General features: G+C 39.6%; 1 protein-coding gene across 2 annotated transcripts in view; it reads right to left on the bottom strand.

The window, feature by feature from the left end:
* Positions 1-22,488, bottom strand: part of GALNTL6 (polypeptide N-acetylgalactosaminyltransferase like 6) — a 1,118,979-nt gene that overhangs the window by 16,282 nt on the left and 1,080,209 nt on the right. For both annotated transcript variants that reach the window (XM_066387896.1, XM_066387897.1), the window contains exons 11-12: positions 10,167-10,283; positions 1,836-1,985 (exon numbers count right to left, since the gene is read on the bottom strand). In XM_066387896.1, the coding sequence (XP_066243993.1) occupies positions 1,836-1,985; positions 10,167-10,283 (267 nt within the window). The remainder of the gene's footprint in view (positions 1-1,835; positions 1,986-10,166; positions 10,284-22,488) is intronic.

The following is a 22,488-nucleotide window of genomic DNA, read 5'->3' as shown; positions in this document are numbered from 1 at the left end:
AAAAAAATACACAGTGAGTGTAACCTTTCGGCTAAGTAATGCAGGCAAACAGCTACAGGAAGATCTGAGAAAAGAGCCATGGTACAATTGCATCTAGTGGTTCCCTTACCATGTCCCTGGGGAGTCAGAAAAGGATTAAAGTGTTAAAGCTGTAAGTTACCTCTTGAAATCACTGTGGTTGTTTTTTATCTCTTCAGGAGCTCTGTGTGCACATGTATTAGTTGGTCTGATCCATCTGTGAGCTTTTGTAAGCTCGCTAATGAAAACAACTGTTATTTTTTGGGCCTCATTGCACGTTCTTGAGTGTTCTGTCTCATGTGCTATGTTATATAATGAGAAGTGTGCTGTTTATTAGGGACCACCAGCACACTAGGCAAATGGTGAATCAGGTATTTCACTGATGTGTCCAGAAAGTAATTTCTTGAAGGTCAGACTATACCCATAAAAAACCAAAACAATCAAAACAAAAAACTTCCTTATTGTACTACACACAGACTGGATCGTATAGAACAGCAAAAGGGTTTGGACAAGATTAATCATTTATGGTACATTTTATAGGGAACACAGTGAGGCTCTCCTTTTGTAGTAATTCCCCCATATTATCTCTGATGCCTTACTCTTATTAGCTCTTTTGATTTTAAATTGTTTTGCAGAAGGATGTGACAACTGACATTTCATATTTTTTGGACACATAACCACAATCTGCCAGATATTAGGGAGGGTATAATGTTGTGAGTGTAATTTTAGGTACCAGAGAACTTATTACATGAGGGAATAGTTATCAAAACAGTCATCACCCCATGTTGATTCTCTGCAGATTTTTCCCTGTTACTTTCTGTAATTTTAGGGTATACTGACATTACCTCAGCCACAGGATAGCTGAAGTTCATGATTAAAATGGTGAGTATGACATTTTTCTTATAGTCTGGGGGAAGGCTGAGTTCCTCCAGAGTGTGAAAGCCAATCTAGCTGACCATGAAGGCCTCTGGCAGTTGTGTAAACCTGAGGGGCAAAAGGGAGCTTATGAAGCATTTGTTAATTGGGAGCTAAGTCCTGCCTTAAAAATCAAAGAATTAAAAAAAACTGTCTAGTGTTTATAATAAAAAATATTATAAAATAAGATTTAATTGCTCTTTATTTTATCAATTCAATAAAATGTGATTTTATTTTTGTTTTTGAAGTATTTTTCCTATCATTAAATGTTAACTTTATCATTCTTTAAACTTTTAAACTCTCCAAATAAGTTCTCCTTTGCTATATACTAGAGCAGGATTTTGACCAAATTATAAATGAATCACTTTCTGTATAAGGGTTGCAATAATTACATCTACATGAATGTATAATTATTTGTCCTATGTAATGTCTTATGAATATAAATGTATTTGTCGTAATACAGTTACCAAGCAAATAAGCCTGAGATATATAATAAATGAACAGATGTGTTAATCTTTCTGTTTCTGTGTGAGAATTGAGGTTCTAAAAAAGTATATATATGTTCATGTGTTTACTGGATTTGCGGTTCCTCCATTTGAGAATTGTCTGGGTTATGACTCATCCCTTCCCTGTAGTGTTAGTGTTCTCATTCAAAGCCATTTTTCGATCATCACTGGTTGTGATGGGTGTATGCATAACAATCAAAGCCAAAGGCATGCTGCTTCCTGCACTCTCTATCTTTTCCCTGATCTGTGCTGGTGGTCTCCATGTGCGTGAGTCCAATATGTACACATATGTTTGGGTAACACTTTTCATCAAACGGTGTGTTTGAAAAGAAAACTTTGAGTTAGAGAAGCTTTAGCCCGGCAGCTTGAGAATGCCCGCAGTGAGCTGACTCTTACCTTCCGGTATCCCCAGAGCTGGTTCCCCTTCATGCCATGACAGTCATAGAGCGTGACCGGGCTGTTGTGCGAGATTGCATCGAAGCAGAATTTTCGGGTATGCAGTGGCTCACCAGGTCGGATATCTTCTCTCCATCCAAAAGTAAAGAGCTAACAAAGCAACAATAGCAGAAAAGCTGCAGTGAGTTTAATCTGGATAGATTCGAGAGGGGGGGTATAGGGGGCAATTTAGATCTGTTTTGTGACTTACAAGAAAGAAATATGTCTTGGCATAATAGAAGTGTCAAAAAGGCATGTATCATAATGTGCCAAAGATGTGACAGCTGTACCTTTGGCCCAGGGTGCCAGGAAATGCAAATGAGGGGCTTCCACGTAGGTACTAGAAAAATAACAGAGCATGGTATAGAGACGGGAGGGAGGAGGAACTCCTTCATGAAGCTCTTTGCATTCTTCACTTTGACAAAGTGCTGCTGGGTAAAAGGCTGTACAGTTTGATCAGATCAATTGAAAAAAAGATCAGGCGTTGAGCTGGATTGAAGCCTGCAACCTCAAAAATTTGATTTAAATGAAAGCAAAGCCTGATGAAGTAAAGAAGAGGCAAATTATTTTCCTAGAGTTGGTAAGAGTAATTCTGCAGGGCAATGTTTTGAACTGCACCTCACAGTAAGAAGTACAGTTCACACACACACACACACACACAAACACACACACACACACTTCCCCTCCCAAACTAAAATAAGTTTCAGGAACTGATATTTATCCTTACTGCATTGAATAGACTCTCATATGCCATCTGACTTTATCCTATCCTAATATATTCTATCCTACCCATCCCATTCTATTATTTTAAAATGTTGCTTATAATACACTAAATTAATTGTACTGTGTATTCAATTTTAGAAAACCCATCACATTCCTGTATGGAAAGGGTATTTTCTTGAGTTTGACCTGGACAACCATTGGAGGGGTGCAGTAGGAAAAATCCTTACATGCGGGAAAACAAACTAGATGAACCCTATAATTTCTTCCAATTCTAAAATTTCATTACGGTTATGTAATTCTTACTTGAGGACTTGAAGGCAGGTCCAGCTGTGTAAAGCCAAACTGTGAATTGCCAAATAAAGAGCTGTCAAGGAGTCCCTGTTGCTATAAAAGCAAGTCCAATGCTGAGCTATACATAGATAATCCACTTAGCGCCTCTACTGACCTGGCCCTCAGTATATTTCAGTGTTTAAGTCCTACCCATGAAAGAAAATGAAATCTGGCCAAATTCTGGGGATGGCTACTCAAAAACAGTTAAATGGTGGGGAAACTACAGAAAACTTGAAAGAACTGAGGTCAGTGATCTGAAGAAAACCAGAGAGAAAGGATCTAAATCAAACAGACGGTAGCTGATTGAGTAATGGCGAGTGACTGGCTTTGGTTTTCCTGGAAGACACGATAAAAGAGAATGTTTTGAATAGAAGGACAAGGAATTTCAGATCAGCCATTTAAAATTGATTCATAAAGAGGAATTGTGCACTCCCTTTTCCTTGAGTTTTTCTTTTTTATTGTGTTTATTTGAATATGATTGTGGACTGAAATATGTTTAGATTCATTCAAATACTGAGCAGGAGAGTGACGTCTCAAGGAAAAATGTCTATTAAGCATCTGATTTTGATCACTTCCTTCAACTCAGAACTCATTACTTCTTTGGCTTTTGAAATTCTGAGCCCCTGCTATCCTGTAACTCTATCCTGCCCATGTCCCTCTTCCTCTAGCACTTCAGCAGAGGTGCTGCTCAGGGTTCACCCTGTATCCTCTGCTCTCGCTCCTTCTCTGGTTGGTCTTAAACATGCTCAGTCCAACTCTTGACAATGTGCTGATAACTCATCATCTGTGTTATGTCCAACTCCATGTTGAATTTTTCAACTGTATGTCCCATAGATACCTCAAATTCAACACATCCTAAATTTAATTTGTTTTCTTCTCTTTCTATCTGTTTATACTTTTATATTTTATTTTATTTGGTGGTCAGATCATTCAACCTGTCAACCTGGGAGTCTTTCATCTTTTACTCTATTTTCTCCCTCACCATCTTCATCTAATCAATTACCAAGTCTGGCCATCTTTTTGTCTTTTAAACATTTCTGGAAGTATCTCTTCCTCTCTGGCTCTACTTCCACAGCACTCAACATTTCTTGTCTGGACTACTAAAACGACCTTCTAAATTAATTTTGTTCCCACCTTCCTTTTTAAATTCCTTCCCTCCTGTCTTCCTTGGCCTCCAGAGAAGTCTGGTTAAAGTGCCTATTCGGCCAAATCACCTCTCCTAAAATCCCGCAGTATTTCTGTATAACCTTTAGAGAATAAAGTTCAACCTCTTTAACATGTAAAGCACTCTCCACACTCGGCCTTTGCCATTATATTTCCAGCTGCATCTCTTCCCTTTAGTTTATGTTCAAGCAACAATAAAATGTTCACAGTCCCTTTCCCTAACCAGGCTATATTTCCCCTTCTGTGACTTTGTTCTTGAAGAGTCCCTTTGGCTGGAAGGACAGCATTCACCAGCCAACCCAGTGAATGCTTGTTAGTTCTGTAAGCTGAAGTTCAGCTGGCCACTCGGCCCAGCAACCTCCCTCTTTGCACCCTCCACTCCTTGCCACCTCTTACCTCGTTTCATCATGTTGTCCATGTATGTCTCTGTCCTTCTCACTAGACATAGGATCTTTCATAACAGGAATCATATCATTTTTATCTTTGTGTTTCCAGTACCCAGAACAACTCATAACACATAATTGTTCAATAAAGGTTCTAACTAATAAACAAGAACTTGCACTCGTGATATTAACAGAAAGCTTTCAAAATGAATGGTCCCTCAAAATTCTTTGTTCTGTTTGAGCCTAATTTCAACAATATCAACTATATTATTATTTGTTGAACTTCCAACTTCAATGATTCTTAGCATTGATGAAATCTTTATTTTGTTTACATATCAGATTTCCTTGGTTCCACAAGCTGACTAAACAATGCAGGAACCAGTGGCTTTTACTGGTTTCCCCGCTTCCCTCTCTGTTGCTGTCTTTTTGCCTCTATGTCTCTGTCTCTCCTTTTGGCTTTGATACAGTCAGTTCTCATTCAACATCAATAGGTTCTGTGAATTTAAGTGAAACAACATATTGCAGAACCAATTTTACCATTGGCTAATTGATATAAATAAGAGTTAAGTTCCTATGGCAACTCATCAATGTTATAACGAAACCATGTGGAACAAAACGACATGATTTGAGGACCTGCTTACTCTTAGAAGACCAGAGTCCCAAGGGACTGTCATCATTACCTAGCATACTCGCATTATAGGGTCGGGGAAAATCAGGCCTGCAGAGGTCAAATGGCTTTATAGACAGTTTTTCTTACTTATTACTTTCTTACATTTTACTTGTCTTACTTTTTAAAAAATGGACCTGCTAGGCCCAAAAGGATATCTATGTTAAGGCAAACTTATGTAGATTGTTTCTTGGACAGATTTATTCATGTATTATTACAATTATATCTCAGAGCATCCTCAGGTGTCTTCTTTTTCTTGTTTCTAGGTTGTTATAGTGCAACAATCATTTTTAGATTTGTAGACTGATTGTTAGCATGTGGTCTTCAGTATTTTATGTATATATGTATATATGTATGTATTATTGTTATTCTTACCTGGCGATTATTTTCCTTCATCATGTGTGAGATAGTTTCAGATGATATCAGTTGTTTTTCTCTGCTGCTTCTACCGTTAGCTAAATTTTTTCCTCTTGTTTTTGAAATGCATTCCATTGCCATTTATCTTATCCTAATGGCCATGTCAAACCAATCAGGCGCTGAGTGTTTCGTTCATTAGGCACACTTTACTATGTGCACTCTTGTCAAGGCGGAAACAAGCAGACATAATGAAAGCACTGTCACTGTTTGCATTGGGTGATGTTATTGTGACATTCACAGTTTGTCTCCTACCCTTGGGCTGTTCTTAAAAGACAGAAGAATTTAGATTTCCTGAAACATAACTCCTGCTTTTTTTTCAACCTCCAATCTTTCAATTTTAGAGTAAAGTGATGTGACTTTCTCTACTTTCTTCTTTTAAGTTATACTTTGCAATATAGATTCAGAATGATACATAACTTATGCGTCTTTGTTTTAATGTTAATGCGGAATGTGTAATATTGCTTGTGTCTGTGTACCGCATTATATGAGCAAGCTCAGCAGACTTGGTACTGCAAATATACGTACTTAGTGTCCTAATCTTGCTACCTGATTTGGGCAGATTAAAAATTTTTTTCTCTCTGTGGGTGGTGATATTTTAATTCATCGTTATGTGGTTGGCGGCTCTCTAAGATAGTGCACGTTCCTTTTGGCAGTTTGTACCCATCAGTGTGCTTTGTCTGGAGAGTGAGGCTATGTCCCAGAACCTGTCCTTGCACCACATGCAGTGACCTACTGCCATCTCTGTTTGCACATCTCCTCTCCAGGTCTTTGGAAGGGAGCATCTGTCTGCTTCCTCGGCAGGACGGCAGGACCAAGGACTGCTCTGCTGCAATCAGTGCTTCCTCCCCACAATGTCATCACAGCCTGCTGCCTGGCCAGACAGCCAAGCCGGCTCCCCTCCCCTTCCCTTCCCTCCTCTCCTCCCTCCAATTACCCCCTCCCCCATCTCCTTTCCACCACCCTTCCCTCCCAGGGACTCATAATCTAATGGCAGCTGGGGGAATATCCTTTCCAGACCTACAGTCTTATTAAGTCTAATTTTAGTTTTCTTTCATACTCCTTAAAGGAAACTGAAAGCCAGCACACAATGCTACAGTGATATCAAACAGCAAAGTAGATGGCCCTGAAAAATGAAACAAAGACATTTGCTTCCTTCATGGAAGCCAGATTAGTCATCACTGGTGCTCTGCAACAAAAGGCAGTTTCTTATCTATCAGCAATTGAGTCTAAGAAATAAAATAAATGAACAAGCAGAACAGAAACAGATTCATAGATAAAGAGAGTACTCTGATGGTTGCCAGATGGGCGGGGGGCGTTGGGTGAAGAGGGTGAAGGTATGAAGCAGTACAAGTAGGTAGAAGCGGTAGTTATAGAACAGTCAGGGGGATGTAAAGTGCAGCATAGGGAATACAGTCAATAATATTCTAATAACTATGCATGGTGTCAGGTGGGTATGAGATTTATGGCGCTAATCATTTAATAAGTTATATCAAGTCTAATAACTGGGGTGTATATCAACTATAGTTGAAAAATAATAAATAATTTTTAAAAAAGATTAACAACATAAAAAAACACTTCAGGACTGCTATTCTAACTGGTAGTTTCTCTCCCTTCAATCTTAAGTATTTCTCCTACAACAAATTTACTCAGCAGTTTTCTAAGGTCTTATATAGTAAGACTAATTGTGCTCTTAAATGGGAGAGCTTATGTTTCATATACCTTTCTGCAGTGTTTTGCCAATTACTATTTATCCAATTGTCATGATTTATTTGTGTCTGTGTTGGAGAATAAACTTTGAACTTGTCTTCACTGTTTAGAAACAATGGTTATAAATATTTTTTCCTCAACTGAAAAAATAAAGTGCTTCAATAGACTTTCCTTTAGTTCCCATGTAACTGTTGTATGTGTTTTAATTTTGCTATTTTTTTTTTAAAAAGATAATTTCAACTCTAATAAGTGTCCCTTTTGTGTTCTCTGAATGCTTTTGAATTCAAAAGAATACCTATAATTTTCCTGTCCTGATATACTTCTTTTCTCATTCACGGATTTTAATCTAAATATGAAAGAATGAGGCCTAATTCTTATAAGTCATTGAGTAATATATTGAATAAAGATTACAGTTAATTGCTAGAAAACAAAGCAGCTTGCAATGTTTTCACCTCCAAGTCAATATAGCGTGATAAATATTTCAAATATAATTTATTTTTCACCTCTTGTCAACTTTGTTGAATATTCCTGCAGCTCCTTTTTAAAGATTTACTAACATCCTCAGTTTCTCTTACATCTGCTTGTCTAGTGCTGCCCTCTGCCGACTCTTTCTTAAATTACGTGCCATAGATGTTTACAGTTTTGCCTGAGGGGAGAGAGAAATGAAACTATTTTTAAAGTGTATGCCAAAGAGTTGGTTTTATACATTTTATGTTTTTTCAGCAGGCCAGTAACACCTTAAGTTCATAGCATATTTCATTCTAGAATACTTCAGGGGAGAGGAGTATTAATCCTGGTTCGGGTGTTCAGGTATGCGTGCCTCCGATCAACCAGCTGCCTTGCTGTGTTTCCTGGCTGGGCTGAATAGAAGTGGCAGAGAGGAGTTTTGCCCTTTAGACAAAGGTTTTCCTTATGGCATACTCCTTTTTCTTTTCCTTTCCAGATGCGGGTCTCACTGAGAGGCCTCTGGAGCCTTCTGTCTTGCTCGCAGGCTGAAGTCAGAATTGCTTCTTGGAGGCCATAGGCCAACACTACATCGCTCATCCCTGGTAGCATCCCTGGCTGCTTGTAGAAAGAGACAGAGAAAGGAGAAGGCGAGTCTTCTTTTCCTGACATTTCACTCCTATCAGTGAATCCTGGAGCTGTAGTCTTCTTTGAAACCTACCTGATAGGTGTCCACATGCGGCAGGATGTATTTGAGAGAAAGATAACTAGTATCTGGTATGTGGCAGTTGCCTTGAACCTGAGAGAGATTTCTAATTTGGTATCAGTATAGAGTGCTCTGGGGGGAGAAACTGTGAAGAAGTAGAAGGGAAAATATATCTACTCTGCACCTACTACACGCGCACGATGCTGTTCTATCACAGATGTGACTTATTCTCATAATCACCCTGTTTGTGAGATGGACTGTTGTCCCAATTTAAAGATGGTGGAACTATGGCCTAGAAAGATTTAATAACGTCACACAGATGCACAGGTTAAACTGGTTGAAATCTAGGTTGACCTGACTGCAAGGCCTAGGATCCTTCGAGAACATCATGAGCTTGTGGGATAAGAGGAAAAGGACCAGATTACTGGATTGGGGTGGGGGGTATTGTTGGTTCAGTGGCCGAATTAATTCTGGACCATGCTTTTGACATGGTCCATTGATGCTTTCCTGAATAACGCTGCTCTGCACGGTAATGCAGGGCAGAGATGGGGCAGGAAGGGTCAGTGGGCAAGGGCGGTACCGCTATGCTGAATCTCAGCATACTTGAGCACTCTGTAACATCCTAGGCTAGGCATCGTGGGTCATTACAAGCAATAAGATAGACACTCAAGGAATACTGCAAATAGAACAGAACAGAACAGAACAAAATGGAACAGAACAGAATAGAACAAAATACAACCAATACTTTACTGGAACTTGCTTGTCTGCTTTTTTGATTTTCATAAGAGAGGTATTATGGACAATTCTGGGAAACAGAAAGAACAGGGAGACAGGGAGGTCATACTCTCCTGAACTTGGAATATATCCTTTTGCAGAGGGAGAGAGAGGAGTAACATGGGGCAGGGGAGGAGCTTTAACAATATTTGTAAGTTTTATTCTTTGAAAAAATATGGAAATAGCTGTAGATACTTGTTAAATCTCTGTGATGAACATATAAATGTCTGCTATAATATTTTTATAGTATCCTACTGGAATATTTTATAATTAAAGATTACAACACTAAAAAGGGGCAGACATGATTCTACCCACTATCTTTTCTCTTTTACAGGTGACACAGTGTGAGGAAAGCCCCTGACAAGGACTGTCAGGTTTCAAAGTGGGTCAGGAATCACCTCTCACTTCATAAACTGAGTAGCTCTGAAATGTTTTTTTCAATCAAAAGCAATAAATAGCCTTTAAGTATCCCATGAAGCTCATCTTGGAGTGTTATTGCCTCAGTCATCTTTCATGTGTGAGATTAGAGCTCCTACAACAACAAAAGGTATATGTAAGCTATCTTCTCCAGGATACAGCCAGAGGGGGAAAATAAGATTAAAGTCACATGAATTTATGGAATAACAGAGAGTCTTTCATTAAAATCATGCAATTTAGTTGAAAGAGTTTCATAGCATTCTACAGGCTTTCTACAGTTTGAAAACTATCATTCTGGGAAAGGAAATACAAGACTAGGGTCAGAGTTAACATTTCTACCATCCTTTCTATGATTTAAAGCACATTTTTATACATCACCTCAATTGATTATCTCCACTTCTCTGAGAAGGAACAGAAACAAAGAAGTTAAGTGATTCACTTGACTACAGACCAGGCCTTTCGCCCAGGTCCCGTATGTCCTATCTAGAGAGTTGTTCCCACTCATCCCTCCATGTCTGCTCCGACCTCCCACGTCTCATGACTTCTGGAAGCTGACATACCTGTTCGTGAGACCATGTCCTTTCAGAACCATCCTTGACACAGATGTCCAGCCGTAGCTCGGTCCCTGTGGCTCCATGCTTGCTGTCCACGCAGAGATTGGCTGCCACGTTTCGAATCTGGTGAAAGAAGGAAGAATGAGCCTGAGGCCATTTTTTATTTTACCTCTAGCTCCTGACAGTTCTGGTATAGATTCAGTTGTTGACTTTTTTTTTTGCATGTCATTTCATGATTATTGAAGGATACCTTAAATGTATGTGCAATTTATGGAGAAAGCAGAGAAGTAAAAATAAGATGGTTTGGTCAACATATAGCAGAACATGAGATGGTTGAACAGCAAAACTGTGGCTGACTGCAGCCAAAGAATGTGTGATATGCAACATAAGGAGCAGCGTGAAGCTCCTAACTTTTCTAAATTGGGAGGATTTTCTTCTTCAGGTAGTTTTTAACATGGAATTTATTATCTTCTTGCTCAACAGCATCTTCTACTGTTTCCATCTGAGCTGGGGGAGAGATCCACAGTGAGGCAGGTGGAACAGGTAAAGTGTGGGATAAAAGAGAGGGCGCACTGCATGGTCTGGGCAGGACATGGTGACCCTGGCACTCCAGTTTGTCTGGGACGGTCTTGGTCTATACCTATATCTGGCTGATAAATGAAAAAATGTCACCCTAAAGTATTAGCAATATAGAAAAGACAGTGCTATTGATACAATCCTATGCTGGACAAAGATTTTCTATGTAAAGTCTGAACTGAAAATTTTCAGAATTAAAATAAAGACTGATGATTCTTTACAATTCTTACATTAACACTGATATAAGGAACTGAATTGCTAGTGGTGGGGAAAGGGTGAACTATGAGAAGTATCAATAGCAAAAACAGCAACAGAAAGTGTGGACACAGGCATGTCCCTTTGTCAAATCTTCCTGCCTGAAGATATCACCAATTTTCCTGATGTGTTATCGTCAGAAACACATCCTGTAGTAGAGTTGGATATTGTTTATAGTGTGTTACTTAGGTGTATAAGCTCAATTATCTCAATCCTTTTGATACCTTTGTATAGTCCTGTACTATAATAATCCCTTAGGTACCGTTAAGAATAGGAACAAGGACAGGATGTACTCAGCTGATCATTCTAGAGATGGTTCTTTTGCCCAGAATGAGTAAGGAGTAGGGAGTTTGTCCATGACAGAAGATGCCTGACCTGAGCCTGTTCTTATTGGGAGAGGAGGAGGCAATGAAGCCCAGAAAGGTTGTTGGGAAACAGACTGGGTACCATGAAAGGAATAATGATGCTGGGGGAGGTGGTGGTGGGGAGACCATTTCACACTGCACCTACTTTAGAAGTAGAGGTTGGGATGATGGCATTCAGAAAGGAGTGGATGTGGTAGGTACCAGCTTCTTATTCTCGAAATTTGGCCATAGCTTGGGTTCATCTTGCCTTGCTGGACCCCTACTTTCAGGAGTCCCTGATGACAGGGAATGTGAAATAATATAGGGTACAGGGCAACAGTTCTTACCTAGTTTGGCCTACGGACCTCTCTGAGAATCCGAGAAACGCTATGGAACCTTTTGTAAAAACAAGTGGAGTGTAAGTAAATACATCCAATTATGTTTGCACATTTTCCTGCAACGCACAGACCTCAGATTTAAGCCCCGAATTAGGGGAAATGCTTGTGTCCTCCCCCTTGCAAACTAATCACATTCCTCCACGTAGTAGCCTGGGAAACCCTGGAAGACAGGGAATGAACTTGGTTGGTGTCCAGATCTTTGACCTTTTCTCCACCTTCTTCAAACAAGTCCCGGGAAGGAACACTTTTGTGAAATTTGGGAAGCCGGCCTTAAAATGTGCCTTTTGTAAAAGCAAAAATGCCTTGCTGTGTGAGAGTTTCTTTGGTGAAACAGAAACCCTCAGAAAGTCAGGTTTGATGATTTTGCTCTCACTGTCTTGAGCCTGCGACATTCTCTCAAGCTCATTTGATCTCCTTATCTGAGTGCAGGGTGTGGGTTTCTAACGCTGTCTTTAACCTGCTAGCTGCCTCACAGGGCTTGGGGCTCGGCTGTCTTTTCCTTCTCTGGTCATTTAAGTCGCAGACACCCTTCTTTATTAGCAGAATCGGTATAACTATAGTTTAGGCCAGAGACAGCTTCAGGGCAGCGTGCCTTCCTCTGCTTGCATCCAGGAGCTCTGAATTACATTTTGGAAAAGGCAGCTGCCTCCAGGTTGATGGCAGCTTGTTCCTCTTTGTCAGCTGGCACGGTGCCCACTCACTGGAGGGGCTCTGCTCTTGGAGAAGGAGGATGTGGGGAAGAAAGGGACAGACGCAGGCCAAGGACGCGGACGGGCAAACCCGCCAAATCCGCCGGTGGATCCCCACCAAAACCTATCCGAGGGCCTTGTTCTGTTTCTAAATGCTGCGAGCGCCCAGGGCTCTGGCAGGCGTGGAGGAAGCCCGTTTACTAAACTCTTGAATTTTCTAAATCCTCACTCACACTGCATCTGCGGAGACAATGGGATAAACCTCTTTGGAAGCCAAATTTCGAGTTTCAAAGGCATAATCATCTACATCTGTGTCAATTCCCGAAAAGAGCGGTGCCAGGGAGGAAATGCCGCGGGTGTATCGCGGGGTGCAGCCTCGGAGACCGGACCGCCCCCTCGCTCCTCGCCCTTCGCTTTTCATTCCCAACTCCGCAGCCCAGGGGCACATCCTCCCCTCCTGCTCACAAACACAGCTCCGTCGGAATAAGCAGGGGAAGGAAATGCCAATAGTATTCGCTCTAATACGTGTTTATTCATCTGAACACAGTTAAAAAAAAAAGTAGACCAGAAAAATCTAGAAATGGTTTACATTTTCAACACGGTTTGGTATCTGTGGCTGAAGGCAGAACAGTTGACAGGCAGACACACGCTCCAGGTCCAGGACACAGAGACGCTCCAAGTCCAGGACACAGAGCTGACCGGGTCTATGACAGGGTAGATCATTTCAGGCTCAGTTCCTTGATGCCCAGCTTCAGGGGGTGACATCATTAAAATTGTGTCAAGGAATCCTGAGAGACACTGAACATTTTGAGAAAGTAAAGGTAGTGCTTCTCTAGGAAGGGGAAGGGAGAGAGAGGAAAATGGAGCAAAAGGACTCAGGACGTGTGACAGGATTACAGAGAAAATCCCCTTATGGGTGAGGATTAGGGAAAGGTCATGCAGAGAGTAGAAGAATTTTTAGGTATGCAAGAGAAGTCAGGCTCCTCCTGACCATTGCTTTTCTTTTCTTCTCCCCAACACGGGAGGTTTGCTAAAAGAGGGACAAGAGAAAGGGAGTGTGCTGTGTCTGGATGGCTCAGTGGATGAAGTGTCTATCCAGCACGCCAGAGGTTGCAGGTTCGACCTCTGACCTCTGGTCAGGGCACATACAGGAAGGGAGCAGTGAGTACGCAACTAAATGGAACAACTAAGTGGAACAATGAGTTGCTGCTTCTCTCTCTCTCTCTCTCTCTCTCTCTCATCAATGGAATATTCAAAAAACAGAAAGAAAGAAAGGGAGTGTGATATAAATATCAAGGTAGCTAGTAGGTGTGTGATAGGTAATTCAATTGGTTGTTAGAGGGAAAAACCTCAGTTTAAGAAATAAGGAAACAGTTTGCTAATTCTCCAATAGCCTTGGGGGACTTTCACTAAGAAGTAGTGGGTTCATGATCATTCGACAAATATTTATTTAGTATTTACTATGTCCTAGGCACTATGCTAGATACTGGGTATACAGTGAGAAATGAAGAATTGGTCCCCTCCTATATGCAGATTTTGGTCCAATGAAGACATTGAGAGTGGAAGAAAGGTTTGAGACTCCCAATATTTCTGGCCATGAATTTTTAATGCTGCAAAAGGAATCAAAATGCTTCCCTTTTCATGGTCTGTAGTTGATTTTAGACTGCAAATCAATGTGCAGATCAAGAAAGATAGAAGACACCAGTGTAGTAGGGACAGAGACCTGAATGGGGACAGAGCAGGTCTGGGCTCCGCTTACCAGACACAAATGAGTTTCCCTGTAATCTCAGCCACACACTTCTTTTCAAGGCTCCATTTATCCATTTATAAAAAGTCAACGTTGAAGGAGTGCTTCTAAATTAAAGGTGCTTTGAGATGTACTGATGGAGATTCAAAGACAGAGGAAAAACAACTTCTTTCAAGGAGCCTACAGTCTTAGTGGGGAGACATCACTTTGAAGGCATTTTATTAGATTACTAAACACTAAGTGAGAGCTGAAGGCGAAATAATCAATTCTGAGCAAGACAGCGTTGGGACCCTTTGTAGAACTGGTAACTTTGGAGGGTCCTCTGGAGGACAAGTAGGATTGACTCTAGAGAGTGAAATGACAGGACAACATTGTAGCCTTAGGGGTTTGAAATGCACATACACATGGAGATTTGACAGTGCAAGACATTTTTTAGGCATAACGTTTGTAAAATGAGGACAATCATGTCTTAGAGGGTAGCTGTGAAGATTAAACTGATATTTGCAAGGTGCTTGCACAGTGTCTGGTGTACTGTAGGCGGGCAGCAAATGTTAGCTATTCATTTTTTTTTTCAGCTGAATCCACTGTATTGGTAAATGGGGTAATGTCATAGATCACATTTCTATTAAACTATGAAATGTCCCATAAAGCTTTTCAAATTCAAAGAGACTATAACCGAACAAGCTGTGGCCTATAACCTATTTTTCAGTCTGGATCACCTGTTAATCTTTTTTTTTTCTTTTCTTTTTTTCAGAGAAAGGGAGGGATAGACAGGGACAGACAGACAGGAATGGAGAGAGATGAGAAGCATCAATCATTAGTTTTTCATTGCGTGTTGCAACACCTTAGTTGTTCATTGATTGCTTTCTCATATGTGCCTTGACCGTGGGCCTTCAGCAGACCGAGTAACCCCTTGCTGGAGCCAGCAACCTTGGGTTCAAGCTGGTGGGCATTTTTTTTGCTCAAACCAGAGGAGCCCGCGCTCAATCTGGTGACCTCGGGGTCTCGAACCTGGGTCCTCTGCATCCCAGTCCAATGCTCTATCCACTGCGCCACCGCCTGGTCAGGCCACCTGTTAATCTTGATAATGTCATAAGCAGCCACTCAAGATCTCAGTCTGGCAAGTTGGATGTCACCCTAGGTCACCCATATTCCCCACCCCCATCAATTAGCCAACTGTTGATTCTAGCCCTGCATGAATGTCCCACCCCTTTCCTCTCTAGTCTTACACACCTTTAGCACCCCCTCATGGGCTTTAAAAAATTGTAGTAAAATATACTTAATATGAATTTTGCCATTTTTACCATTTTTAAGTGTAAAATTCAATCACATTAAATATATTTAAAATTTTGTATAACCATCACCACTATCTGTTTTCAAGATGTTTCACCACCCAGAATAGCAACTCTATGAGCATTAAGCAATAACTTGCTCATTTCCCTTGCTCCTAGTAACCTCTATTCTGCCAACTCTACGAATTTGCCTGTTCTAGATACCTCTGATAAGTGGACCATATATTTTTGTCCTCTTGTGCCATACTTATTTCACTTAATGTAATGCTTTAAGGTTTATCTATAGTGTAGCATGTATCAGAACTTCATTACTTTTTAAGGCTGAATAATATTCCATTGTATCAAATATCCCTATCTCTCTATATCTAATTCTATATCTATCACATTTGGTCTTTCCATTCATCTATTGATGGATACTTGGGTTGCTTGCATATTTTGGCTATTGTAAACAATGACACTGTAAACTTTGGTATACAACTTGTTTTCAGTTCTTTTGGTTATACATCTTGGAGTGAAATTGCTGGGTGATATGCTAATTCTATGTTTATCTTTTGAGGAACCACCATACTGTTTTTCATAGAGGCCATACATACCATTTTACGTTCTGACTAGCATTGTACGATGATTCTAATTTGTTCACATCCTTGTCAACACTTGCTGTTTTCTGTTTTTGATAATAGCCATGCTGGGGAGTGTAAAGTGGTATCTCATCGTTTTGATTCGCATTTTTCTAATGACTAATGATGTTGAACACCTTCTCATGTGTTTACTGGGCATTTGGATGTCTTCTATGGGAAAATTTTTATTCAAGTTTTCTGCCCATTTTAAAATTTGGAAGTTTGCTTTATGTTGTTGTTCAGCTGTAGGAGCTGTTAATATATTCTGAATATTAATCTCTTATCAGAAATGCAGTTGTTCTCTGACCAGGCAGTGGCATAGTGGATAAAGCATGAGACTGGGATGCAGAGGACCCAGGTTCAAAATCCCGAGGTCACTGGCTTGAGTGAGGGCTCAACTGGCTTGAGCATGGGCTTATCAGCTTGAGTGTGGGGTCACTGGCTTGAGCGTGGGATCATAGACATGACCCCAGGGTCATTGGCTTGAGCCCAAGGTTGCTGGCTTGAGCAAGGAGTTGCTTTGCTGTAGCTCTCTGGTTAAGGCATGTATGAGAAAGCAATCAATGAACAACTAAGGAGACTAAGGAGCCACAACGAAGAATTGATGCTTTTTATCTCTCTCCCTTGCTATCTGTCTCTCCCTCCCTGTCCCTCTTTCTGTCTTTCTGTCTCTGTCACATAAAAAAAGAAATGCAGTTGCAAATATGTTCTTCTATTTTGTAGTTTTCTTTTTATTAACAGTGTCTTGAAACACAAATTTTATTATTATTATTTTTTTTGTATTTTTCTGAAGCTGGAAACGAGGAGAGACAGTCAGACAGACTCCCACATGCGCCCGACCGGGATCCACCTGGCACGCCCACCAGGGGCGACGCTCTGCCCACCAGGGGGCGGTGCTCTGCCCCTCCAGGGCGTCGCTCTGCCACGACCAGAGCGACTCTAGCGCCTGGGGTAGAGGCCAAGGAGCCATCCCCAGCGCCCGGGCCATCTTTGCTCCAATGGAGCCTTGGCTGCGGGAGGGGAAGAGAGAGACAGAGAGAAAGGAGGGGGTGGGGGTGGAGAAGCAAATGGGCACTTCTCCTATGTGCCCTGGCCGGGAATCGAACCCGGTTCCCCCGCATGCCAGGCCGACGCTCTACCGCTGAGCCAACCGGCCAGGGCCACAAATTTTATTTTTAATCAAGTTCAATTTATCTATTCTTTTTGTTTGTTGCCTCATTTTGGTGTCATATTTAAGAACCCATTGCAAAATTGAATGCCATAAAGATTTTCCTTATGTTTTATTCTAAGAATTTTATAATTTGTAATGTTTAGGTTTTTGGACCATTTTGAATTAAAATTTGTTTATGATAAAAAGTTCCACCCTCATTCTTTTGCATGTGGATGTTTGCTATGGCTGCTGTAACACTGTACCACAAACAGAGGGACATAAACAATAGAAATTTATTGTCTCACAGTTCTGGAGACTAGAGTTCTGAGGTCAAGGTGTTGTCAGGATTAATTCCTTCTGTCAGAATAATGACGGGGTATATGTTCCATGCCTTTCTCCTAGTTTCTGGTGGTTTGTGGCAATCTTTGGCCTTATTTGGCTTGCAGATATATCACTGATTTCTTCATGTTCACATAACCATCCCCTTGAAAACATATATATCTGTGTCTAAATTTTCTTTTTTTTAAAAAAAGACACCAGTCTTCATAGGGTTTGTACTCCAGTATAACTTCATCTTAACTAATTATATCCATAAGAACCTTTTTTCCAAATAAGGTTACATTCTGAGGTACTAGGGATTAGCACTCTAGCCTATGAATTCTGGGGTATATCATTCAACCCATGAACAGTGGACATCAGAATTCTCCCAGCACCATTGTTTGAACCACTTTCCCTTTTCCTATTTAGTCATATTGATACTCTGTCAAAAAATAATTGACCACATAAGTGAGGAATTAATTTTGGGGGTCTTTATTCTATTCCATTGATAAATGTTATATGGTCTGTTCATGTGCATGTACTATACTTTTCCCCAGCTTTATTCAGAGATTATAATATATATAAACTATAGGTGTGCAAAGTGATGATTTGATATACATATATATTTGTGAAATGGTTATCACAATAAGGTTAGTTAACACCTTCAATCCCTTACATAATTACTTTTTATGGTTATAACATTTAAGATTTACCATCTAAAAACTTTCAAGTATATAATACAGTATTGTTAATTATAATCACCATGTTGTACATTACATCCCTAGAACTTATTCATCTTATAGCTGGAAGTTTACACCCTTTGATCAACACTCCCTTATTATCCTTGTCACATAGTCCTGGCAACCACCATTCTGTTCTCTATTCCTATGAATTTAGCATTTTTAGATTCCACATATAAATGAGAGCAAAGGATATTTGTCTTTCTTTGTCTGACTTGTTTCACTTAGCATAATGCCCACAAGGTCTACCCATATTTCTCAAAAGAAAGGATTTTCTTATTTTCTGTGACTGAATAGTATTCTATTGTTTATATATATATAAACAATCTTTATATATTTCAATCTTTATCCTTCTATCCATTGATGGACACTTGGGTTGTTTCCATTGTCTTGGCTATTGTAATAATGCTACAGTGATCATGGTGGGGGTAGGGTACAGATATCTTGTTAAGAGAGTGATTTCACTTTCTTTGAATATATACCTAGAAGTGGGATTACTTGATCATATGTGCACACTGTTTTTGATTACTGTAGCTTTGTATTAAGTTTTGAAGTCAGGAAATCTGAGTCCTTTGATTTTGTTCTTCTTTTCAAAATTGTTTTGGCTATCAGGGTTCCTTCAGAGTACATATGAGTTTTAAAATGAGGTTTTCTTTTGCTGCAAAAAATTCGATTGGAGTTTTGATAGGGGTTGCATTGAATCTGTAGATGTCTTTGAGTAGAACTGACATTATTTTAGGGTAGTATTAACAAAATTGTCTTCAAATCTATAAACCTGGCATGCCTTTCCATTTAGTTAGCTCTCTTAAGATTTCTATCTATAATGTTTTCTAGTTCTCAGTGTACATGTATTTTGCCTTATAGGTTAAATTTATTCTATATCTACTTATTTTTAGAGAAAAATATAATATATATAAGAATATCAATTCTAGAATTAGGCTGCCCAGATTTAGAGTTTGATTTTCCCATTTACTAGTTATTTGATTTTATGCAAGTTACTTAGGTAATTTCTTTTGCTTTCAGTTACCTCTTTTGTAAAATGAAAATAATAATAATAATAATACAAAATAAAATAAATGAAGATAATGATAATTGCCTGAAAAATTTGATATGAGGATTAAATAAGATTATATATATAATCATATATATATATATATATTGCTATATTAGTATTTGGCCTATATTAAACATTAGCTTTATAGTAATACTAGTCATGGTGGTATTGAGATGCAGTGAGAGATGAGATTGGGAGATAGATTACTGTCATATTTGAAGGGTCTGAGGTATTAAAATAGGGATTATAGACCTTGTTCTGCTGGCAAAGGGAATTATTAGGATTATTGGGAAGAAAAACTGTCTAAAATCAGAAAAACTGATTTTAGACAATAAATTCTGGTGTTAATGGGAAAGTTGGGTGGAGAGTCATGCAGTTGTAAGCATGGGTACTCGCTCTCATTGAAAATGAGAATCTGGAGTATTGTAGTGATAGCGTTAGAAAATAGCCAAAGAATGTACAATATATATTCAAAGGAAGACATGTATCCCAGATGCATTTTTCAGAGAGCATTTAGAGGTCTTGATAACTGTTTACATGTAGATAATGAAGAAGACATGCTGAATTTGAGATATTTTTATGACATCTATATACAGACATATAGAAGTCTGGATTTTTGAAAAGAGGTCAGGGTAAGAAATACAGATTTAGAAATTACTGGTTGTGCTGATTGTTAACATATTACCTCTTAACTCCAAACTTATCCCTCTTTGCCTTGCTTTGTGATGCTCAAGATGGACTTTGTAGACATTTTTTTTTTTTTTTTTTTTTTTGCCAACAGCTACAATTTTAGATTTCACATAGAGGGTGCTAGAGGGACACTCGGAGGGTAGAGCAGGAGGCAGGGTCTTTCCCTCTTTTGTGTGTGTACTATTTTTCCACAGATCACATGTTTATAGCAGCCACACAGTGTCAAATGAGGTCTCTCGCCTTGGTGGTGGGAGGGAAGAGGGTTCTTCTGAGTCTCTAAGCTCTGGCTTTGCTCACATTCCCTCAGCTTTACTTGTGGTTCCTGCTTTCTGAAGTTGCTACTTCTGTACTCTTGAGAGTCTTTTTAAATCCTTCTCCTAGTTAACAATTTTCTTTAAAATTTCTTTGTTCAAATTACTGATGTGATTTCTGTCTTTGGATCGGGCCCCAACTGAAGTGACCACATATGAGTAATAACTGAAGTCAAAGAAAGATATGCTATCACACAAGCAAAGATTCTGACTAGGATTGATGATGGAAATTTGGGGAAAGTTTTCATTAGGAAATGGGCAAAGAAAGGAGGTAGGAGAAAGAAAGGGAAAGTAAGAAGAGAACCAGAAAGAAGACAGAGATAAGAGTTTCAAGAACTGTGTGTGAGTGTGTGTGTGTGTGTATGTGTGTGTGTTGGAAGAGGGCAGGGTCAAGTGTCAAATTCCATAGAGTGGTCAAGTTGGAGGAGCTGGCAGTTAGGAAGTCACTAGTGGCCTATTCAAGAACAGTAGCTATGGTATAGTGAGTGAAGGCAGAAGACAGATGCCAAGTAGACTGAGGAAAATTGGGAGGTGAAGGTTAGAGTCAACAAATGGAAGCTTCTCTTTCAAGAAGCTTCATAGTGATGGGAAAGCCAGATACAGGGGAAAGGCAGAATTAAAAGGAAATGGCATTTTGGGGATGGGGAGACTTAAGTCAAGAATTATATTTAAGTCCTACCCTAAATTCATTTGAGACTCAAAAAAAAATTGAAGTACTTATAGAAATTAAAAACAGTGCATATGGAGATTATTATGCTAAGTGAAATAAACTAGTCAGAGGAAGACAAATACCATATGACCCCATTTATATGTAGCATATAATGAACACAATAAACTGATGAACAAAATAGAAACAGAGGCGTGGAGAGATGGACAGTTATCAAAGGGGAAGGTGAGGGGACTGGATGAAAGAAGGTGAAGGAATTAGCCAAAAAACGCATATACATAACATATACACACAGACATCAGAGTGGCAATAGCCAGAGGGAAAGGGGGTTGGGGCAAGGTGGAGGTGGGCAAAGGGGGAGAAATGGGGATAGAAAGAAACTTTGCTTGGGGCAGAAGGTGCACGATGTGGTGTGCAGATGGTGTTATATTGAGCTGTATGCTTGAAACCTGTATGGTATTGCGAACCAACAGCATCCCAATAAATTCAATTAAAAAATTATATATATACAAAACACTAAATATGCTTTCATTATCCTTATAGGACATTTCCCTTTTCAAGGTTCTGCCTCATGGCCATCACACCTTGCCTGAACATGCTTGCCTGAACAGGTCCATTCATCTCTACTTGCTCCAAGCTAGTGGTACCCAATACTGCTGACAGAGACCAGCTACTGCTTTTCTTTGAAATTATGCCCATAGAGATCTTTCTCCTATCTAGTGCATATTTTCCTCTTCTGGATTTCCCATAAATGTAATTGCTTTGGCATTTCTTCTTTTGCCCTGGATGCTAGTACTAGTCATTTTAGAAGCCTGGCTTATGTTACACAACCCACCCTTCAAAACAGAAAAGAAAGAAAGAAAGAAAACAACTTCTGGCTAAAATATTACCATAAAGCCTTCAGATTGATATGCGTCCTACTCCAAACAATCTTTTTCTAAAACTATGTCCTGACACTGGAAGTTAAGTATTATGAATCTAGTTCATGACACATATGATCCTGTATCAGAATACAACTTTTACATTAAGGGTTATTTGCCAGAAACAATTAAATTTTCTCAAACAGATACTGAGGAAGGTTTGTATAAATAAGCCACTTCTTATTGGGGTTAGATAAGCAATTATTCTCTGATAGAAGGAAAAGAAATTAGAGTATCTGCTTCACACTAAACTGGGTGCTTTTACAATCATTATTTTACCTCTTAATCTGAGCCACAGACATCCTGGGCATTCACTCAAATTTGCAACTGGGACCCTGGAAAGTAAATGGCTTGTCCAGGATTATTCAACCAAGAGATTGTGAAAGGATTTGTATCCATGCCTCTGAGTCTTAGAACTTGCTTTTTGTATCACATTATGGTAATGCTTAAAATTAATTTGCCAGATAAGTGCAATTTGGGAAGGTAAAACTGTGTCAAGTGCTTTACTGAGTTCAAATGAATAGATGGAAATTTAAAAAAGGCTATAAATCCTCAGGTTG

The sequence above is a fragment of the Saccopteryx leptura genome, chromosome 1 (genome assembly GCF_036850995.1).
Source record: "Saccopteryx leptura isolate mSacLep1 chromosome 1, mSacLep1_pri_phased_curated, whole genome shotgun sequence".
NCBI classification, from domain to species: Eukaryota; Metazoa; Chordata; class Mammalia; order Chiroptera; family Emballonuridae; genus Saccopteryx; species Saccopteryx leptura.
Note: the sequence above shows the minus strand (reverse complement) of the source record. Positions and strands in the feature narration are given on the sequence as shown.